At 42.1% G+C, this 24,130-nt stretch overlaps 1 protein-coding gene across 1 annotated transcript; it reads right to left on the bottom strand.

The window, feature by feature from the left end:
* On the bottom strand, positions 1 to 19,791 carry LOC118089112 (adhesion G protein-coupled receptor E3). Its single transcript, XM_088673597.1, is given in 16 exon segments — positions 1 to 1,245; positions 2,335 to 2,430; positions 3,168 to 3,336; positions 4,153 to 4,244; positions 6,064 to 6,130; positions 6,828 to 7,063; positions 7,207 to 7,401; positions 8,830 to 9,000; positions 9,674 to 9,888; positions 11,146 to 11,338; positions 12,354 to 12,461; positions 14,491 to 14,570; positions 15,569 to 15,691; positions 16,816 to 16,875; positions 17,468 to 17,524; positions 19,764 to 19,791. Coding segments are annotated over 16 exon segments (1,944 nt in total). The 3' UTR covers positions 1 to 1,191.
* Between the last annotated feature and the right edge of the window lie 4,339 nt (positions 19,792 to 24,130).

Raw genomic sequence — 24,130 nt, 5'->3', positions numbered from 1 at the left:
ATGCCGTATTAATAATGCATAGCAACTACTGTGCAATACAGTGTGAGATACAGGCACTCCTCATGAAGGAAGGAGGACCTTGTTGCCCTCCATATGCTGTTGGACTATGGCCAATGCTCAGGGATTATGGGAGTTGTAGTCCAGCAACATCTGGAGGGCCACAGGTTCCCCATACCTGCCCTCATTGGTAATCACATGTTGCCATAAACTGGCTAGAGGGGATAGGACTGTGTCTCCTTGTTCTCCCATTAGTTTATCTTAGTTATCCTCATATTCATCTCAGAAGGCAGACCAGTATGATTTGGAAAGTGGAATCTATAATTAGTTGGTGCTCCTAATAATCCATTCACATTCATTGGAATCAAAGCACATTGGAATCCTGGACTGAAAAGGGCCAGTTTCCAAGCAGATTACCCACATGTGTACTGGTCCTAGATAACACTGAATTGGCATTGGGAAAGAGTTAGATGAATCGCTCATTAGATCAAGGGGATTGACCTCTAAAGTCCATCCATGCAAAGCCCCAATGCAGTCCAATATATCCATTCACGATCTTCATTTATCACACATTTCAACAACCCAAGCACACACTCAAGGATCACCATGTGTGTGTGTGTGTGTGTGTGTGTGTGTGTGTGTGTGTGTGTGAGAGAGAGAGAGAGAGAGAGAGAGAGAGAGAGAGAGAGAGAGAGAGAGAGAGAGAGAGATTGCCAATAGTGTGCTGCTGCCAAGGCACTACTGAGCAGCTCCAATAATAGTGATGTATTCTCTCTGCAGTGTTTCTTCAATCCATTGCTTTCTTAAGTGCACACACTGTCCCATCGAAAAATAGAATGTGCAAGAGGAATGTTAGAGATCTAGAAAAGATATTGGTGTGTTTTTTAAAGTTACAGAGAGAAAATGCTAATAGCAATAGGAAATGTCTTGGAGTTCAGCATCTGCATGGTTCTGGAATCCTGGTACATCGAAAAGATGAGAGCATCTTGACTACATGGAGGTACTCTTGTGGTGGAAAGGGAGCGTCTTCTTCTATGTTACGTCTACAAAAATGCAAAATAATCTTTTCTTAAAAAATGATAAGGCAACCAAACAATGAATATTTATCTAGATCTGAAACATTCCTGAAGTCTGTCCAGTTTCATTCTGTTGTACTTTGGACATGGGAGATAGATACCAAAACACGGTACTGGATTATGGCTCTTCCACCTTCTGTTGTTTCCCTGAAGCAGTGCTTTCTTCATTTTTCTGGAAATTAAAAAATCCATTATTTAACGTTTGCAGCAGTTTGTGATATATAAGCATTGCACGGGGCAAAATTCAGAACAGGAGAGTCTGCCTAGCTTTAACATAGGCTGGATCGAGACACATCAAAGAAGTGTTTCAGTCAAGGGAAATCACATCAATGAAAGACGGGACTCCACATCGCCATCTGGCGTCACAGTGTTATAACACATATAAAGTGCTTTTTCTTTACGGATGTAGCTGAATCCATAGAAATCTACCAGCCATCTTCACCTTTCAGAAGCTAATTATATGTTTTCAGCATTTATTTGAAAGAGTAACATTATATGGGAATCAATTTCTATAATTCTTAGGAATGCCTATAACTCCAATTAAAAGTGCCCCGTTTTAGAACTGTAACTGATAAAAGCCAGCTAACACCTCTCATGGAGTTTGTATACACACTTAGGGTAGATATGTAAAAGACTCGTTTATCATTATATTCTGGGAATAATTCATGTTCTTATGTAGCTGCATTGTTTTATACTTTGTTAGGTCCAGTCGCGGACGACTCTGGGGTTGTGTGCTCATCTCGCTCTATAGGCCAAGAGAGCCATCATTTGTCCGCAGACAGCTTCCGGGTCATGTGGCAAGCATGACTAAGCCGCTTCTGGCGAAACCAGAGCAGTGCACGGAAACACCATTTACCATCCCGCCGGAGCGGTACCTATTTATCTACTTGCACTTTGACGTGCTTTCGAACTGCTAGGTTGGCAGGAGCAGGGACCAAGCAACGGGAGCTCACCCCGTCGCGGGGATTCGAAACGCCGACCTTCTGATTGGCAAGCCCTAGGCTCTGTGGTTTAACCCACAGCGCCACCCGCATCCCCCCTGGATGTCTTATGATCGTATTATAAAGTAGTTGTGTTCTATGTTATAAAGCAAGTACTGCTGGGAGTTGATTCTTTTTTGTTTTCCATTATATTTCTTACCAATTTTTTTTTGGTGTGGTGCAAGCAAATTTTTATTCTGAAAGTGTGGATCGGAAACAGAAAAGAGAACCACTGTCACAAATTGGCTTGCTAAAAACTCTGAATCGTGTATTTGTCTTACCATTGCACTGCTGACAGGGAAAGAAGTCATAGTCATCTCAGAAACAGGTGGGATATCTTTCTTCCAGCAAATCAATTGCCAGTATGTTTCTCTCACCTGAGAATCCAGATACAAAGCCACTAGTAAGAACTGTCTGCTCTGCCAGTGTCAACACTAACTTGCCTCTCCTGACATGATGCTGAGTGACATAGTGGAAAAACAAACCTTTCTACCCTCCCCATTTAATTGCTCTATAACACATTTCTTTCCAACTTCTATTATTTCCTTCGAGGTGTGTCCAATCCATTTATTTTCTCCCCTCTGCCCCACTCTCACTCCACCATTCCTTACTCCACTATGATATATGCTCTTTCTTCTTTAGTAATTCAGCTTTCGCAGCAGTGACCATCAAATTTCTCTCTTGCACTGCCTTCTTTGATACCCATCTTCAGTCTAGGTCGAGGAAGCAGAGGAGAAGGTGCTGCTCGCCTGCCTGCCCACTCACAGCACACACACTGCTTCAAACAGTGCTTTTGATTAAATTGTTTTTTGATTAAATCATGGGCGAGTCATAGGAGGAGGAGGAAGATGGGAAATCAATGTGCATTTACAGCACTGATCTGCTCAGGATCTCTTGTCAAATCGACACTGACATTTTCACTCTTTCTTTGGAGTGAAGTAAGACTGGGAGGAGCAAGGAACCATTGTTTGTGTATAGATCAGGGGCTCAAAAATACAGCATTTTAGACTGTATTTAGACTATAGTTCACTATGTTTTATCTTATAAACTAGAGCCCCACATTTTATTGAATGTTGCTTGTCTTTGTGCTGCCCTCTCTTGTTCCGTACATTACCTTCTTGTTCAGCAAGCAATGCACCAGGAAGATGAAGATTCCCTGCACACTGTTGGTGATTGTGAACAGGTATGCCATTACCTCAGCCAGAGGGCCAAACTGAAAGAGGCCTAGACACCAAGTCACGCCCAGGATGAATACATGGGCCATTGCCTTAAATGTCAGTGACCTACAAAAGAGGAAGGTAACAGCACTGATGTCATGAAAAGGTAAAGGCTGTACTGGGAAGTCATATTATCTGAATGACTTCCACAAACCCTCCAAGTGTCTCTATTTTCCAAGGACATCCCTGATTTAGAGGCATCCCTGATTTGATCCCAGACTGTCCCTCTTTTCCTTGTTGTTGTTGTTGTTTAGTCGTTTAGTCGTGTCCGACTCTTCGTGACCCCATGGACCATAGCACGCCAGGCACTCCTGTCTTCCACTGCCTCCCGCAGTTTGGTCAAACTCATGCTCGTAGCTTCGAGAACACTGTCCAACCATCTTTTCCTTAGGATGTCCCTATTTTCATGGATAAATGTTGGAGGGTATGGAGTTATTTGACTCCCAAGCTGTCTGAAGGCAATCATATATAGGAAAGGTTTTTTTAAAAAAAAGTTTAATGTTTTATTGTGTTTTTATACAGTATATGTTGAAAGCTGCCCAGAGTGGCTGGGGCAACCCAGTCAGATGTGGGGGGTATAAATTGTAAAATTATCCTTATGGAATGGGCTGTTCCTATTTTCATAGGAGAAATGTTGGAGAGTATGCTTCCAGACTACCCTCTTCTCAGTGGCTGTCCTTGAAAGTACATGTTCTTCACTCATGTTTAGTGGAAGGGAATCAGAGGTTTCACAATACCGGAGGGGAAGGGGACAAGGTATGGGGACTGACAGTTAAGATTTGCTGAAATGTTCCAGCAAGTCAGGTGCCTGTCACCAAACCCAAATTTTTAATCACTGCAACTGGGCAGCTAGAGTCTGCACTGCTATGTATTTTGTTTTACCTGGTATTTCTGAGGGTAGATATGTCTGAATTGAGAGATGCAAGCTTCTCGCGCAAGATCTTCAGAATAAGACAGAAAAACACAATGTTGACCTGCGAAAGAAAAAAATAATTTGAGGAAGAATCAAAAGTGTTCCACTGGGAAATGTGAAGCTCATAAAAAGATTTCTTTTCCTTTAGCAGCTATAAAGCAGGGAGATGTTCAGCAAGCCTAGTATGGTCTGTTCTAGGATAAGAACTCCTTTCTGGAAACACAGAGAACCTCTACCAGTCACTGGAGACAATACTGATATAGGAAGTTGGGTTTCTTCCCTCTGTAGAGGACTCTGCAACTTTCTTCACAACCATTGGAGAATGTCTTCTGAGGAATACAGTAATTGTGCAAGTTGACTTGTTGTTGTTGTTTAGTCGTTTAGTCGTGTCCGACTCTTCGTGACCCCATGGACCATAGCACGCCAGGCACTCCTGTCTTCCACTGCCTCCCGCAGTTTGGTCAAACTCATGTTGGTAGCTTCGAGAATACTGTCCAACCATCTTGTCCTCTGACATCCCCTTCTCCTAGTGCCCTCAATCTTTCCCAACATCAGGGTCTTTTCCAAGGATTCTTCTCTTCTCATGAGGTGGCCAAAGTATTGGAGCCTCAGCTTCACGATCTGTCCTTCCAGGGAGCACTCAGGGCTGATTTCCTTAAGAATGGATAGGTTTGATCTTCTTGCAGTCCATGGGACTCTCAAGAGTCTCCTCCAGCACCATAATTCAAAAGCATCAATTCTTCGGCGATCAGCCTTCTTTATGGTCCAGCTCTCACTTCCATACATCACTACTGGGAAAACCATAGCTTTAACTATACGGACCTTTGTCGGCAAGGTGATGTCTCTGCTTTTTAAGATGCTGTCTAGGTTTGTCATTGCTTTTCTCCCAAGAAGCAGGCGTCTTTTAATTTCGTGACTGCTGTCACCATCTGCAGTGATCAAGGAGCCCAAGAAGGTAAAATCTCTCACTGCCTCCATTTCTTCCCCTTCTATTTGCCAGGAGGTGATGGGACCAGTGGCCATGATCTTGGTTTTTTTGATGTTGAGCTTCAGACCATATTTTGCGCTCTCCTCTTTCACCCTCATTAAAAGGTTCTTTAATTCCTCCTCGCTTTCTGCCATCAAGGTTGTGTCATCTGCATATCTGAGGTTGTTGAAAACTCCATGGACAAAGACAACAGGCAAGTTGACTAACTCTAATTAAATTTACCGTAATTCACCCCTTTTTGTAGAATTTGAATTAGTACTCTGTTTTCTTCTGTTTCTTTTCCTAGAGTTGATTCTATTAAATGATTCCTTTTATCCATTGTTTAAGATACTGAGAGCTATTTTTACCGACCACAATTATGGCACAGACAGGTCCCAGGAAGCTCGAGATAAAACTGGTGATTGTATAACCTTCTCCCAAATACTGTGAAAAACCAATCAGGATGACATTTCAATGAACAATCTCTCTGGAAGTCACTTTAGTTCATATCCAGTTTCGAAATGAGTGATGCAGATTCACTGTCAGTTTGAAAAAGTTTCTAGTGGCATTGCGAAATTATTTCTAGCCCATATCAGTGTAGTAAAAGGGAGCTATTGCACAGTATTGATAACTAATTAAACTGAAGGCATGAGGGCAAATATAGAAGGAACTCTCAGGGCTCTTGAGGGAAATATAAGGTTGCAGTGTCTCACTCCTTTCAAGTATTAGATGAAGCCAAAGACCTGGCCTAGATCTGGCTGACAACAAGAATGATGAATTCTGTCCCTCAGCCCATAAAATATTTCCTTTCCTTTAGCAATTATAAAGCAGGGAGATGTTCAACAAGCAGTCTGTGTTTTTGTCCCATTTTCCTGTTGTTGTTTTTTAGAGAATGAGAGCTATTTTTACTGACCACGATTATGGCACAAACAGGTCCCAGGAAGCTCCAGATAAAACCTTTCTCATGGTTAAGCCAGCAGCTAAGGAAAAAGAAATACAATCTACATAACTTTTGGAAAACCCACAAGCACCAAAACTGCAGTTTCACCTGAAAACATGGCTACATATTTATAACATTATAGTCTACATTCATTGCTCACTCAGCCTGTTTTTGCCCCTACCTAGTCCACACAAAGACTGGACCTTTTGCTGGATCATACCTATGTTGTGGGCTGCTATTGACCAGAAAGTTAGCCCTTGACACCTTGGTTAAACTAAAGAGCCCCTAGAATTTAAAATTATTTGTAGCCTGGATCTGCACTGAACATGTAAGATGAATCATAATAATGAATCGTGGCTCTTTAGACCTCCAAGAATAAACAGTACAATATAACAATATGCTTAATTAGTGAGATTTTGATCAGACAGTACAACTGAATCTAAATTTGTACCATTGCTCTATTACAGCTTCCTGTATCTTGATCACCCACTCACAAGGAGTCCAGTTCTGCTGATGAAAATTAGTTCATCATTTGAGAATCACTGGGGATGAAGGACCCCCTGTGGGTCTAGTTACAGAGGCAGGGAACTTACTTGAATGAAAACATCCATAGAAATAACCAGTTTTGGGATTTCCAAATAACTATGTTCAAGACTGAAATGCAAGCTAAAAGAAGACTTCCAAGGAAGACCTTTGCAGATCTCCCTGCCTCCATATTTTCTAAAACGGACGCTTACTGATAATGGGTCCCATATGAGCCAGGTGAAATTGCTGCAGAAATGCCAACTATCATGGCAGGGAGCCCATAGCCACAGAGGTACATGGATATCTTCATGCCCTTGCTGGCACCACCATAATTTGCCACTTTCAGGTTCTTGACGATGATGAAGAGGTTCACGCCTTCCAAGAACATCCACACAAAACAGGCCAGGAAGAGGTACTGCAGTGTCCCAGCTATGACTGAGCATAGGATCTGGAATGGAAATGAAAGGCGCCCTTTTGTCAGTACTCGGTACTAGATTCCTGTACTGCTTTGGATCAGAGGGCATGACTGGATGGGGTAGTGAGCAGAGTTATCGAGTCTCCCCCATATCCTTCAAGGACACGCCAAAATACCTTGTTGTATGTTTTGTCAATTCCGATTAAGAAGAGGAGGTCAGCAAAGAAGAGGCACAAACTCAGCTGCAGGTGGATGAAGGTGCTGCTGTTTTGGACGGAGCGGCAAAAGAGAAAGGTAACAATGGACAGGAAGAGGCAGATGAGTGAGATGATGAGTCCAATGTAGCTGATAATGGAGAGAATCAGAGCTCCCTGTAACACAGGACAGTTGCTCTCAGAACCAAAAACTGACTTTTGATAAGCAAGGGTTTTTTTATACTGTATCTAGAAAAATTGGCTTCCATATAAAGGAAGAAAATCTTCAGCTGCTTAAAATCTCTTTAGTGATCCAATGTTGGAAATTAAGTGATGCTGAGCACCTTGCTGAAATGGCATAAAATATATTATAAATGCAATAGTTATGTATTAAATGCAATATAAATTAATGACATAATTAATCTGGAAATATACACACAGAGAGAGAGGGCGGGGGAGAGCTTTACTGTGGCCCATAGACCCAAAATACACAGCACAACAACAGTATATATCAACAGTTATTAAGATGTAAAATCGGCCTTGCTAGCCAACAGAGGAGCTTTATAGCCTTTACATACTGATTTCAGATTTCAGAATGATAGCTAAACATTTGCTAGCATTGTTAACACAATTTAAAGAGATTAGAATCTCAATTTTCTCCCATGTCGTATAGACCTTTAGTGCCACTGATTTTACTTCAATCACAGTTCAAATTAAATATGGAGGCTTCTCCTCAGGAGCCAGAACTGGAGAATTTGGGAGGGATCACAAGACAATTCACACATTTGTACATCATTCATTAGTCCAGGGATAGGGAAGCCATGGCCTCCAGCCATTGTTCCACTAAACTCTCATCCTTCTTGTCTGTCGGCAGACTGAGACTGATGGGAGGTGAAGTCCAGTCAATCATAAAACCACACATTTTTTAAAAAAAAGAATGCATGAAAAGTGTGCATTTAAACTGTATTCATTATGTAACACATTTTACTTTACCTTAAAAAGCACTTTTTACCATAAAAACATGCATTTCCCCAGTTTTGCACATTTAAATTGTGTGATCTGATGGTGCATTCTATCCACTAAAAGCTCAGGACTGTTGTCTTGGGACTGTCCACTAAGCCCCACATGACCAGCAAAGCTGAAAAAAAATAAAATCTACCACATCCGCTACCAATCCAGTGCGGCAGATTGGGGATACTCTTCTTGCTATTAATGAGTTTTAACCATTGAAGTGCAGCCATTTTAATTGTTATTCTCATGGGTGTGATTCTCCACCATTAACCCTGGTGTAGCTTCACTAACCGTTCGAATACTTTATTGGGAATTCTGGGGGCAAACCTATAATGTTCAATCTGGACTTAGCAAGATGAAAAATGAATGAATGGGCACTATACGCACTATAAATTTAAAGGATATTTAAAGCACCATACTGTCCCAGGCTACCATTCAGAGCTACCCTTTAACAGGGTTCCTTAGGAGAAGTCATGTGCTTGGAATGCGCTTTAAATGCATGATGTGGAAGCAGCCACTGTGACTTAGGGCCTGGTCTTTCGCTCTTTCCTCCAACAGGGAACTAAGATATTGCCAGGCCTAAGTCTGACTTACCTGCTTGGGAGTGGGGGCCATCAGCACAGCAAAGTTGGACAGGTACTGACAGCTGCATTCAGAATGAGTGCTGTTAGACTGGATGAGATGGCAGCCCTCAGGGGACCAGGCACCACTTCTGCTTGCAGAGTCCCAGTGGACACAAACCGCTTTTTCCTGGGGAATTTTATTCTGCAAGAAAGGGGAAGGGTTGGAGGAAGATGGGGAGAAAGTCCACTGAAAGCTATGCGTCTTTCTGATGCAAAGAATAGGAGCCGCAAAGTAAGATTAACGGGTAATGAATACATGACAAGTAAAAGGAACTGTGTATATAACCGCATTTCCTTTTTTTAAAAAAAATAAGATTTCATTGAGACTTTTCATAATACATTAGAATAAAAAAACAAACTAATCCAAACAAAAATAAAAACAGAGAAGAAACTCTTATCCCATTCAGAAAGAGGTGAACTCCCCCAGCTCTCACCTGGGAGCTTCCCTTTCTTCTCCCAGCCTCCCACCCTGAGAGATCTTCCCTTCCCTGCTTCTTGCACAGGGTCCTTCACCTGGGGTTGCCATATTTTAAAAAGTGAAAATCTGGACACAAAAGTTGCTGAGATTTTTTTTGGCAAAGTTGTTGAGCCTCCAACCTTTTTATTTCCATCACTCAGTCAGTTCAATATATCTCTCCATTTATTCATTATTTTCAATAGTCCCAAATTGATATTTTCCAGGTTTCTCCTCCTCCTCCTCTTCCTCCTCCTCCTCCGTCTTCCATTTAAATTCCAGCATTTCTCCAAAAGATGCTTGGAGACTGGGGATAGAAAAAATATGTTTGACATTTCCCGTATAGAATTTGTTTACATACCGCAAGGTGTTGAAAAGTGAGGTTGACAGGACTGGAAATATTCATTGTCCAACTGCTGGTAGAAGCACTTAGCACCCTGGAGTTCAAATGGAAGCTTTTTTCCAGATTTCCGCTGCTCTGCCAAGTTTCATCCTGCAGAAATGTCCCATTCAGGAGTGTTTCCAGTCCCATTCAGGAGTGTTTCCAGTAGGATATAAAAGCCGCAGCGACAGGGACTACAAGAGATGGACTAAGGGAAGTTCCTAAAACACACCACACATTGCCTGGGTGGAATTTAGACACATATTTTTAAAAAAGCTGTGAAAATACATATATATATATATATATATATATATATATATATATATATATATATAATTTGCCATAAGCTCACCATTGCCATCTAGTGTCACATTTGTAGAAAGCACTTAAAACTCACTTAAAATGTTATATTTACAGCTGTATAGCTGAGTCCTTATATACTGGTAGGTAACAAAAGGATCTTTGGCCAAAAATACTTTGGCCACCTCATGAGAAGAGAAGAATCCTTGGAAAAGACCCTGATGTTGGGAAAGATTGAGGGCACTAGGAGAAGGGGACGACAGAGGACAAGATGGTTGGACAGTGTTCTCGAAGCTACGAACATGAGTTTGACCAAACTACGGGAGGCAGTGGAAGACAGGAGTGCCTGGCGTGCTATGGTCCATGGGGTCATGAAGAGTCGGACACGACTAAACGACTAAACAACAACAAACAAAAGGATCAGTGTACAAACACACATTTACTTCTGTTTGCTGGAATAGGGTGCTACAGGAGTGAGAATCTACTCATCCCTTAGACTGTTCCATGCATATGTACTTCTTGCAAACCTCTACTATTAACCAACTTGATATGCACCTTCTGGTCCAATGTGCAGATTTGAGCTTAAAAACCCACTGTTTTTGCACTTATCAAAGGTTCTGACAAAGTCTTAAGCTCCAAAAACATATTGAGATGCATTTGAAATACAGATTTTGAGAGAAAATGTATTTTAAAATCAAATGAAAATGTGAATTCTTGTATGGATTTTAAGAAAATAACAAATTGCTGATGAAAGTAGAACTGAGATCAGAGAACACATGCAAAAGTAAGGTATACTCGAAATAGACCAATTCACCCAGCCTTGGGAGACTGAGAAACAATGGCTAGTGCAAGGTCACCTGGCAAGTTTAATGGCTGAGGTGAGATTTCAACCTGGATGACACTCAAGCTACCATGCCACATACTTGAGGACTGGCCCTTCAGCTACAATATATAACAAATAAATGCTGTGCTTTGTTATTTCTAAGAAATACAGATCCTTATGGCACCAATAGTCAATGAAGTTGGTCCAAAGTACATGGTAAAGATAGTAAAGACTTTTATGTGGGTGAAGAAAGAGAATTATGCGAGATATGAATTGTGCCATTCATATCTTGAACAAGTGTTATCTGAGAAATGAGCAGAAACTGTACCTTGGTTGGTCCTGTCAATCACTGCTCTGGGATCAATAGCTATTTGGTCTCCTTGAGCTTCTAACTGGATAGTTTTGATTTTTAAAATGTCCTCTTCATTAATGATGCGTGTTTGGATCACTACAATGGGCAAAAAGGGGACTTTAGTTCCTGGATACATATCATGGTGGCTAACTATGGGTTTGACCAGTTGCTAAGTTTACAGCCCAATAAGCATTTTTTTAATTCATTTTTTTATGTTAGAGCCAACAAATGTCCCCAGTAGCACTTCTGCTCATGAGACACCATATTTTCTCACAGCATTCAATTTGATAAGAAAATCAAAGAGAAAACACCATTTCTACCAAGTATAATTTTTATGTTTCTAGTATTTATATTCTGTTTGCTTTTGTAAAGCAAAAACATGACAGCTAACAAGAAGATACAAATATTGTACTATCCAATTTAAAAGATCCATTGAAATCTGCAAAATGGTCAAAGTGGTGCAATAATATGCAGAGTCTAAAAATACAGCTACAGCGTTAATGGAAGGCCTGTCTCAAAAAAGGATGCATTAATACTTCCTTCTAAGGAATTGTGCGGTTGGGCTCTGAAGGTTATTAAAAACAGTACTTGCCACAACTATCATTTGACAATCCAGAATCAACTCTGAGTTCAAAAGTACATACAGACTGCATACAGTTTTTCCATAGAAAGCAATAACCCATCCACTACAGGCCACCACCACATAATCACCTCTTGACCACATAAGTTACAAACTACAGTACTGTCGCTTCTATCTTGTCTGGACCTACTCGCAACCTGCTTGTCCTTATCCAGTTTCCCATAGCCTCCACTGAAGCAATAAAGCACGGTGCTCCCAGATCAGGCATAGGCAAACTCAACCCTTCAGATATTTTGAGACTACAATTCCCATCATCCCTGACCACTGGGTCCTGTTAGCTAGAGATGATGGGAGTTGTAGTCCCAAAACATCTGGAGGGCCAAGTTTGCCTATGCCTGTCCCAGATCCATAACAAAGACAAACATATAGAGAGACATTAACACAGTTGCCAAAAGTGATGTCTTAGGGACTCCACTCCAGATTTATGTAGGGTTTACTTTGTAAGTAGAAGTACCACTGTAATAGTAAACCGCAAAGTCTTCCAATAGGAAGCACAGCTTCTCACAAAGGAGAATCGGTGACCAAATGTCTCTTCATTTCTCACCTGCAAGGAAGCTGTTGCCTAGCTGCCATTTTCACAGATGGATGTAAAGAGTCTGAATGTGGATTTCACCACCGAGCAGTAGAAACTGTTGTTATGATTTAAGTTAACCTAAGGGTAAAAAGAAACCCTGTGTTTTTGGCAGATATCAGTCAACAAAGAAATATAATCAGGCACCTGTATATTTGTTCAGATTGGCACTGGATGGTGTGTGAAGGTTTGATATTCTCCCAGGCATGAGCAGAAAATCTTTTGCTTGCTAGCAAGGTTATGCTTAAAATTCTACAAGGCAGGCTTAGGCAGTATGTGGACCGAGAACTCCCAGAAGTGCAAGCTGGATTTCGAAAGGGCAGAGGAACCAGAGACCAAATAGCAAACATGCGCTGGATTATGAAGAAAGCTAGAGAGTTCCAGAAAAACGTCTACTTCTGCTTCATTGACTATGCAAAAGCCTTTGACTGTGTCGACCACAGCAAACTATGGCAAGTTCTTAAAGAAATGGGAGTGCCTGATCACCTCATCTGTCTCCTGAGAAATCTCTATGTGGGACAAGAAGCTACAGTTAGAACTGGATATGGAACAACTGATTGGTTCAAAATTGGGAAAGGAGTACGACAAGGTTGTATATTGTCTCCCTGCTTATTTAACTTACATGCAGAATTCATCATGCGAAAGGCTGGACTAGATGAATCCCAAGCCGGAATTAAGATTGCTGGAAGAAATATCAACAACCTCAGATATGCAGGTGACACAACCTTGATGGCAGAAAGTGAGGAGGAATTAAAGAACCTTTTAATGAGGGTGAAAGAGGAGAGCGCAAAATATGGTCTGAAGCTCAACATCAAAAAAACCAAGATCATGGCCACTGGTCCCATCACCTCCTGGCAAATAGAAGGGGAAGAAATGGAGGCAGTGAGAGATTTTACTTTCTTGGGCTCCTTGATCACTGCAGATGGTGACAGCAGTCACGAAATTAAAAGACGCCTGCTTCTTGGGAGAAAAGCAATGACAAACCTAGACAGCATCTTAAAAAGCAGAGACATCACCTTGCCGACAAAGGTCCGTATAGTTAAAGCTATGGTTTTCCCAGTAGTGATGTATGGAAGTGAGAGCTGGACCATAAAGAAGGCTGATCGCTGAAGAATTGATGCTTTTGAATTATGGTGCTGGAGGAGACTCTTGAGAGTCCCATGGACTGCAAGAAGATCAAACCTATCCATTCTTAAGGAAATCAGCCCTGAGTGCTCCCTGGAAGGACAGATCGTGAAGCTGAGGCTCCAATACTTTGGCCACCTCATGAGAAGAGAAGAATCCTTAGAAAAGACCCTGATGTTGGGAAAGGTTGAGGGCACAAGGAGAAGGGGACGACAGAGGACAAGATGGTTGGACAGTGTTCTCGAAGCTATGAACATGAGTTTGACCAAACTGCGGGAGGCAGTGCAAGACAGGAGTGCCTGGCGTGCTATGGTCCATGGGGTCACGAAGAGTCGGACACGACTAAACGACTAAACAACAACAACTAGTGGTGTAGTGGTTGAACTAGGATTAGGGAGACCCACTTCACCATGAAACTCACTAGGAGAGCTTGGTCAGCCACTGGGCAAATCTCACACACATTCAAAGCACATTATTTTCTCCAAATAATCCTTGGAACTTCACGCTCACAGAGCTACAATTCCAGACATGCTTAACAAACTGTTGTTCCCATTTTCTTTCAGTCAATTTACCTCACAGAGATGCTCTGAGGATAAAATGGGAAGAGGGAGAACCACATATACCATGCTAAACTTCTTAGAAAACATTGGCATATAAAATATATACACCACATAATTGCACAAATCACACAAATGTCAATCACACAAATTATTGCTGAAATGTTAGCACACTTTCATTCTGCTGGGGTGTGGGGAAAATGAATCAGTTTACATTTTTGAGTCTTTGGTTTGCTGTCCTGAGATGAAGGAAGTGAGAATGGAAAAAGTCAGGAAGGATTTTGCTTTACAGTTTCCTTTTCAAACTATGCCAGCTGTATCAATCCTGCTAGTCCATGTTTAGATAAGTTGGAAGAGTGGACAACACACCAAAAGCATGAACATCTTGATTCAGGAAGTAGATTAATTTCACATATATAACAACTTACCTTTGGTTTTGTTGCACTGAAACACAGCCTTACACTGGCATTTTGTCTTGCAATATCTGGTTGGCAATGGAAGGGAATCTCTGCAAAGGAAAACAATCTGCACAACTACTATGCATGTAAGGTGTTCATGTAAACCTGTAATATTTGTGTACTTGCTGGGGGGGGGGTCCACATATTATTTCCCCATTGCTTTTGTCTGATCCAAATTTTCAAGGTTGTTGGCTAGAACTCTTCTAGTTATTTGAGGGTATTAGACTCGGGTCTAAATGAGTTCAGGTTTATCAGTGCTAAATACTCACTGCTTTTAGTATGCATCATAGAATAGAATCATAGAATTGTAGAGTTGGAAGGGGCCCTGAGGATCATCTAGTCCCACCCCCTGCAATACAGAAATATGCAGCTATCCCATATGGGGATCAAACCTGTGACCTTGGTGTTATCAGCACCATGCTCTAACCAACTGGGCAGAAATAGTTATTTGGGGGGGGGAGCTTATTTCCAGTTCTCATTACAAACTAAGTTTATACAGTTTATCCTTAAATTGTAGGTATGATATAAATATTTAAAAAATGGAATTAAGAAAGCTTCTACACTGTCATTATTGTGCAGATGGGAGTCATTTGCCCAGAGGCAAATTTAAGTTGCACAATGAAAATGGATTTGGTGCTCTTGTGCAAACGCACTTCCATTTTTTTTATTAAAAAAAATAGACTTTTGGGGATAAAGAAAGGGAAAGGAAGATGCATTGGAAAGTATGGAATAATGATTGATTGATGTGACATCATATTAGTGTGATGCTATGCATGTGTATTCAAAAGTAAGATAATTTTAGTTCAGTGGAACTTCTTCCCATTTAATTGCCTAAAGGATTGCAGACTCAAACATTAATGTGCAAGAAAAGCATGTGGGGGGAGTTGGGGCTAAAAATCCATTGTTTGTGGACAGAAAGCACATGGTAGCAGTAATGGACTGTTGCCATTGATCATGACATTAGCCATGACTGAAAATTACATTGCCATTTGTTACGCTATGGTGCAAGAATATGCTGTTTAAAGGAACTGAAAATTAATACACTTACTCTCACAACTGATCTGTGTGGTTCCCAAGGATGTCACTTTCCTAGATACAACCCTGTAGCCTTCTTCACAGACTATGCCACTGCCATTGAAGTCCGTGTCTTCCTCATGCCCAGTAAAGAAACCTAGGAAAATAAAAAGTGTGTTTCAAGGGCAGAAATGGTACCCTCTTTCATCCAAATTCACCCAGAAGAGGTCTGATTGACAAGAACTTATGAAGGTGTGGACAACCAGAGAATAGTTACGTGACAAGTGCAGAAGCAGTACTAACTAGTGCAATGACTTTCATCCGAAATGGCAACAATCATAGGCTCTATGCAATATTTTCGGACCATCCTTATTTTATACTGCCTTGGTTCCCTCTGAATAAATGTCAGCTTTTGGTTAAGTCATAGTGAGAGGATAGAGGGCAGCAGATGACCACAAGCAATGAGCAGCAATTGAGGGGATCTGGGATCCACACAAGGCCTCACAGGGTGGGGGGGGGCCTCTCCTTCACTGGTTGTTCTTAAGCAGAAGTTGGATGGTCATCTGTCATGGATGCTTTAGATAGAGACTCCCGCATTGTAGGGGGCTCGACAAGGTGACCCTTGGGGTCCCTTCCAACTCTACGATTCTATGGTAGTCCTGGCAGTTGAGTCACAGTGGCAGATGAATCGGACCGTCCTGCTTTACCCAGCATGAGCCAGTGACAATGGTGGACCACGGCTGCACTTAGCGCTACTGGCAAGTCAGCAAGCATGTGTCCAAATAATGTCGCATGGAGTGCCTGTCAATATGGCAAGAGGCCAGGAAAAGTCTCTTACATTTGATAGGAAAAGTAGCACTTGCTTCATCTCAGTCCCACAATTGCTCCAAGGGGCGGTTCCCATGTATATTCTCTTGTCTTTAAATATCTGGCAGCTTGATGACAGCTATCCTTGAGACTGAGAATCCTAATCTGGCAATCCTGTCCTGGTTTTGCTATGGTTTAATATTTAAATTTTAAATGCTGCTTAGTCAATGGATTTTTTTTGCAGCCGGTTCTATGGCAATCAAATTCAAGTCAATGCTCTACTAATCTACAGCAATCTACACTGTGCTATGAGGTCACTTGCATATGCATGGACTTTATATGCTGATTTGTAACAGGTGCAATTGCTGTGTTGGTGTCTGTCCAGTGTCAGGCCCCACTCCATGGTGCTATGTGCACTATTCAGTTTATTTAGCATATGATTTGCTAATGCTGCAGATATGGTCCAAAATGTACCTTTCGATTCCAGAAGAATCCAATATGCAGCAGGGGGCTGTTGATGTGGACCAAGAGTTCCTATTAAAAAAGAAGAAGCATTTTTATCACTTTCTTTTTTTACTTACTTACATATGTGTATTATACAAAATTGAAAATGGTGAAAACAGGAAGCTGCTGAACAAGGTAGCCTCTCTCAGAGATGATGAGTTAACCACAGAGGCACTTTGAGATCGGGGTTGGGGGGGGGAGTAGACACCACCAACTGGAGGACTGCCACTACTGCCACTGGGAGAAGCCGTCCCTGAAAATCACCAGCATAGTCCCACTTTTGCTGCCAACAAATAGCAAAAATGCTTTGAATGTTCCATAAAAATATGGAGTATACGAACACAGTGACATGGCTGGAATTGCAATAGCCCGTAAGTTCAAGTGAGCTCTATGCAGTGCAGGAGAACTAGGATCCCAGACTGGGCTTTGTAAAACCTTATTTTTCAATCATTTGAAAGCTGCTATGGTTGTGGATAACTTTAGGAAAGGGGCAACATGATGAAAAGCAGGCTTTCACTGCAAAGAAAATGAGCTGGCAGAGATACACTGCATCGCAGCCGCAGTAACTTAAGTTATCACCGACCTTCCCTCCCCATCCCGCAGCAGATGAAGTAATTTCTACCTTTTACATTTTCAAGGATGAGAAATCCGGAGATAATCCTGTGAAAAATGATGGATCCTGGGATAAACACCAAAATAAATTTGTGTTAAAAAAAATCACCTGTTTGCTGGGATAGAAAACCCTGTATTGATTTTTTTAACAGAACATTGCTGAGATAGCAAATGCTTGGAAATTAAGCAAAAAGATGTCTAAAGCAAAAAAGTCTTCCTCACAAAATTGAATGCATTCATTCTCAAAATGCCAAAGAGTCCTTTGCATTTTACTGAAATAGGTATCCTTCAAATATTCCCTGGTTGTTGTTTTTCTGGAAGGGGCTGTAACTCCCTGCCTCCTCCTCCTCCTTAATCGTAGAATCATAGAATGGTGCAGTCGAAAGGGAGCATGAGGGTCATCTTCTAGCGCCCCTGCAATACAGGGAACTTTTGCCCAACATGGGACTCAAATCCAAGACCCCAAAATCAAGAGTATCATGCTTTACCGAGTGAGCTATCGGGGGAGCCTGGTGTTTAACACAGTGCCAAAGAGTACAGTCCACCAACACAAAGATTTCTCCTAGTGTGCTGGAAAGTCCTCCCTCCCTCTCTCCTCCCCCCACATGCCCCCTGGGGATATTCCGGGGGTTTTCCCCAAACCTCCAAAGCAGATCCTGGGGGGGGGCTGTGTGGGTGCATGCAGGGGGAGGAAAGGGGTGGAAGTTGAGTTGTGCTAATCCTTGCTGTGGTGCTTTTATTTAGTCAAATTCCACCCAAAATATGTGCCTACAACTTTCGCTGAAAATAGGGTGTGCTGAAGGCTTTGGCTAAATGGTCCTCATTGAAGTTTGTCGTGTTGTGGCCTAATGGAAGTTCTTGCACACGCCAGTCTTAACAGGCACTACCTCAAAATGAGCCACACTGGTTTCTCCCAAGTGCATAGAAGCCCTGGCAGCCTTAACAGCTGGAGGTAGTTTCACAAACAGTGGATACAAGATGGTACCTCGGGTTACAGACGCTTCAGGTTACAGACTCTGCTAACCCAGAAATAGTACCTCAGGTTAAGAACTTTCCTTCAGGATAAGAACAGAAATGGCGCGGCGGCACAGGGGCAGCAGGAGGCCCCATTAGCTAAAGTGGTACCTCAGGTTAAGAACAGTTTCAGGTTAAGAACGGACCTCCAGAACGAATTAAGTTCTTAACCCGAGGTACCACTGTACAGCAGAACATTCTCCCTTGGGCTAGCACCACCCCTACACTGCTCCCATCACAATTCCTTTCTGCCTGCGGATAGATCTGGTGGAGACCAAACTACAGCCATCTCAACGTGGCGTACCAAGATCAGAAAGGATCTTTTCCCCACCCCCACCCCAATGCTCAGTGCGGAACGGATCTATGTTTGCTTTCCTAGAAGATGTTAGGAGCAATCCCAATAGGAACAAACATATCATAAAGATGTGCAAATAATTCAGTTGCAAAACCTTCTTTAAGCAGAGGCTTGACAGCCATATGTCAAGAATGCTTTGATGGTGTTTCCTGCTTGGCAGGGGGTTGGACTGGATGGCCCTTGTGGTCTCTTCCAACTCTATGATTCTATGATTCTGCAATAGATTTTTTTAAAGTGTAAACTTCTACAGTCTTAGACTCAGAAGGAACGAGGCAGTGGCCTTCTCGGTGGCAGCGCCCGCCCTGTGGAACACCCTCCCATCAGATGTCAAGGAAATAAACAATTATCTGACTTTTAGATGGCATCTGAAGGCAGCCCTGTTTAGCGAAGTTTTTAATGTTTGATGTTTTATTGTATTTTTAATATTTTGTTGGAAGCTGCCCAGAGTGGCTAGGGAAACCCAGCCAGATGGGTGGGGTATAAATAAATTTTTATTATTACTCAAAGAATCATAGAATTTGAAGAGACCCTGAGAGTCATCTAGCCCAACTCCCTACAATGTAGGAATCCTTCCCCGGAATCCAATGTAGGAATCCTTCCTCAAACCACCAACCAGCCAGGCACACTGACTGGCATGTAGATTTCTTTTCTATGGGTTGCTCCCTTTTATCTGCCTGCATAAGAAACACCCTTAAACCAAGTCAGACTATTTGTCCGTTTGTTTGTCTGTTCTGACTGACATCAGCTCTGCAGGGTATCAGGAAGAAAAGAGTTATTTCACATTGCCTGCTATTACCTGATCCTCTTAACCGCTGATGACAGGGACCGAGACTGAGTCTTCCACCTCCTACCGTATGTGCAATGCATTTTCTCTCTCTCTCTGAGCTTTTTCTCCTTGCTTACGTTGGATTTCTTAGCTTAGCAATTTCCTACTCACCCAGAAGGCAGCTGAGTGCCATCCTCATGGTCTTGTTTGCAGTGAGGTAATGAATGCTTGAGCATATAGGAACTAGGAAATGCTGACAGCAGATGTTTTGAGCAAGTCATCACGTTACTCTACACTTTACATAATGAATATTCAAGTCAAGTGTATTTGGCCTACAGACCATAAACATCAAATAAACTGCAAGAGTATAAGATAAGTGGGGTGGGGTGGGGGACAAAACACCTGCCCCTGCACAAAAGCTGTGCCCTTTTTACAAGAACGTTACAAAATCCAGAAATAGGTAAAAATACAGAAAATTTGGACTAATTTCCCCTTCAATAATTGTGATCTAGTTTTGATGGCCACAGCAAAGAAGTTGGTTATGCATTCCGTGATCTTACCATTGGAATCTGCCATTGAAATGAAAACATAAAATTCATCAGTGTTCCCCAAGTGTAGAGAAAGTACATGAGGCCATGTGATGTGGCAGTGGAATCAAGCCAAAGGCAGAACTAGTTCAGCATCCTGTTCTCGCAGTGACCAACCAGATGCCCATGAGAATCCCACAAGCAGAATGGGAGGACATTATCCACATTTGTGATTCCCAGTAAGTGCTATTCATAGGCATTCCTCCTCCAACACTGATGGTAGAACATAGCCATAGTGGTTGTCCGCCATCGATACCCTTGTCCTCAATGAATTTGTTCAATCCTCTTTTAAAGCCGTTTGAGCTGGTGGCCATCACCATCTCTTGTAGGAACAAATTCCTATACGCTGTGAGAAGAAGTGCTTTCTTTTGTCTGTCCTGAATCTTCCAACACTCAACTTCATTGGATAGCCCCAAGTTCTAGTACAGAGAGAGAGAGAGAGAGAGAGAGAGAGAGAGAGAGAGAGAGAGAGAGAGAGAGAGAGTGAGGCGGCCAGAACTTTATGCAGTATCCCATGTGCAGTCACATTGTATATTAACACAACAGCATTATCATATTGGCAGTTGGGTGCATGTTATATTTAAACCAGTAGATAAGGTTCTTATTACCTTGGGTGAAACAGAATCACATCTGAGAGATACAGGAGATTTTTTAAAAAAATAAAATTATTAATAAAGTGAAATTACAGTCATAGGTGCCTGGCTGCCTTCAATGGAAGTTTCTGCATTGTGAAATGTAAACAAATATCCCACAAGAGGAAGCTATGGCCGCTCTTGCAGAAATGTTAGATAAAGAGGAAGTATTACATCCCCCCACTCATTTTTATGTGCACTTGCAGAACTAGTACTGGAAAAAGTTTATTTCAGTTACAGGACAAAATATTTCTGCAAACTCAGGAACAACTATGGGGTGCCATTTTGCCCTAGGACTGGCCAACGTTTTTGTGGATGAAGTTGAGACAACATTCCTATTACACAGCAGCAGTCACGACAGGGGTGATATGGTGTTCAAATGGTATTTAGACAATGTGTTTATAATCTGGGCTTGTACAGAGAGCAGAGGGAAAGTTTTTGATAAGTTTGTCAACACTCTGCGCCATACTTTCAAATATGAAGCTACATAAGCTACAAACCACATTCATTTTCTAGACATTGAGATAAAAAACCAAAAACCATGAAAACCTCCATACTAACACATTCAAGAATCCTGCAGGTGTTAATTCATACCTACAATGTGATTGCTATCACCTGGTGTATTTTAAATGTCACCTCCCATATTCTCAAATGTTAAACTTTAGATTAAGAAAGACTATGCTGTCATTGTCTCTCTATATATGCATAAAGACTACAGTGGCCTCTAGCGGCCAGGATCCATGACTGCAGTCCTGTATAATTCTAAGGATAAAAAAGGTAAAGGTAAAGGGACCCCTGGCCATTAGGTCCAGTCGTGACCGACTCTGGGGTTGTGGCGCTCATCTCGCTCTTGATGTCTCTCAACCTTTGGCCCATGAAAATGAAAGAAAAAAGCTTGACAAATGAAAAGGTCTCAAGGATGAAGGTCAAATCAGGGTATCTATGAAAGCAGTGTAATATGTAGAAGAGAATCAGCTTTCTGGGCACTTGCCAGAGCCATCTCCATAATGTATACTTTCCATAAACTCACAGCTTCAGGAGCACATTGTTAAGAAACCCCGCACATCAAATGTTGACACGTCTGGGGAGGGGACATTAGCTTGACTCAAAATTGGTTTAGGAAAAGTTAATGGTGGCAATTTAAGAGTTAAAGGTGGGGCGGAGAATCCCATGCCCAGTGGCCAAATGCAGTCCTCTAGCCCTCCTTCTCTCTGGCCCTTGGGAGTCTCCCCAGGCTGCACCCTCACCAGATCCTGCCTGGAAGTACAGCTGGTAAGATGCTATGGAGAGAACCATGAGACATTTCTGGCCAGCCACACTTTCTTGGCAGCAAAACAACACAATGCCTTGGGAGCAAAACAATGCAATTGTTGTGGAGTTGATCCCAAGGCTTTCCAGGAAGTGCAGCCATCAGGAAGCTGCAGAAAGAACCTTGTGCTGGTGTGAGCATTGGGAACGGATTGGGAACGGATTCATCTGACTATTTTGCCCAGAAGTGCAAATAATCAAATGAAAAGGTTCCAAGAACTCAGGCCAGGAAGGAGATTAATTATGAATTCTTCAAACTGTTTTTATGCTTAAGGTAATGAGACAAATTCCAGTTGAAATTATTTTCAAATCCAGGACAAGGCCCCGTTTTGTTTATTCTTCATCAGCTATAGTTTCATGCCACTACCGAGAAGGCCCTCTGCCTGGTTCCCTGTAACTTCGCTTCTCGCAGTGAGGGAACCACCAGACACAATAATACGAATAAGAATAAACTATTCAAAGTTAGACTTGCCAGCCAGACTGTGCAAAGGATGACTATTGCATCAATTTTTGTTTCACTTCATTAAAGAGTTCAAGACGAGACGTGGTTCTATATCGTTTAAACCACAGGCTGTGCTATTTTTAGCAAAGTGGTGAAATGAGGGGTTTTTTGGTTTCTTATTCAACCAGATTGTTCTTCACTGTACGGTAAAACACTTTTGCTATTAAACCAAGTAGAGATTTCCCCAACGGTGTGCACTACCGGTAAGGGGAGAGAAAGCCCAACTGTGCTAGTGCAAATCTTTGCATTGGCTTCTGCTGGTAGGACCAGTTAGCTGAATCTGTCCCCAGCCATAGTCAGCTTCATTCAGCAGAATGGGGCAAAAGAATGCTGAGATAGTTGAATAGATGACACCACTTCAGACTTCTAGGTAGAGAGTCGTATTCCCAAAATTTCCCATTTTATTCTGCTGCACATAGCAGCTCAGCCTATCCAAGCTAACTAAGGGACTTTTCAGGTGAGATATTTCTGTAGTTTAAGTCTTTTAAAGGATGTGACCTTCAATGTCATTGTGCCATTGGGTTTGGTTTGCCCTTATCTTGCTCTTATCAAAGTGGGAGGAAAATGGTGCCATGCAGTGACTCCAAATTACAAGGGGAATGCATGGCACGGATGTCATTAAGGAGGAAGAATTCCAAGGCAGCTAATCCAAGGAAAGCACATGGGGTGGGGTAGCATCCATGCCACACCAGAGATCAGATTTAAGATGGGGAAATGGCCCTAGCAGGACCACCAATGGTAACAATAAAGGGCTTTGAGGGATTATTGCGTAATTTCTGCACTTCATCATGTCAATATCCCGTACCTGATTGTATTATCATGCTTTCACCATGGGATTGTTTCAGTCAAGGATCAAAGTCGGCCTTTATCCGGTCCAGAGGCCTGCTGGATTTCTGAGGGGTGGCCCAAGGGACAGCCAACAGCTGGATCCAATGAGAAGTCCTCTTCCCCTTCAAAAAAAAGCAAAACCGAAAAACAAGACAGCCATTCCTGTTTGAAGGAGAAAGTGTGGCGACAGCAAACTGGTGAGCAGTGCTGAACAACCTGATCTGAGACCATTCCCCCACCACCACGTCTTTTCAAACTCTCCCTCCAGAATGAGGCTGAGGCCACCATCACTATTGCCAGCTGGAAAATATGTCAGCAAGCCCGGGAATGAAAGAGTGTGTGGGACCCTTGTTTATTTCCCTCCCTCCTCTAGATCACTGTTGACTTTCCACTCCAGTTGCCCTACTATGTTTGCTTCATTCATTATTGTTGATATACCATATTGGCCCGAATATAAGCCCCCCTTTTTTGCCAAATTCCAACTGTGAAAAGTTAAAGTGCAGCTTAACTTCGCGACCTTACAAAAATTGGCTATTACGCTATTGCTGCCGAAACAGACATACAGTAAAACGGAACAAAAAATGTTTTATTGCTGATTTTCAAGCTTCAGACTGTTGTGCAATTAATTCTAATGTCATTCATTGCTTTCCCCGTATTTCACAGTTTTTTATTTGCATTTAC

Source organism: Zootoca vivipara, chromosome 7 (genome assembly GCF_965207765.1).
Source record: "Zootoca vivipara chromosome 7, rZooViv2.hap1.1, whole genome shotgun sequence".
Lineage (NCBI taxonomy): Eukaryota > Metazoa > Chordata > Lepidosauria > Squamata > Lacertidae > Zootoca > Zootoca vivipara.
Note: the sequence above shows the minus strand (reverse complement) of the source record. Positions and strands in the feature narration are given on the sequence as shown.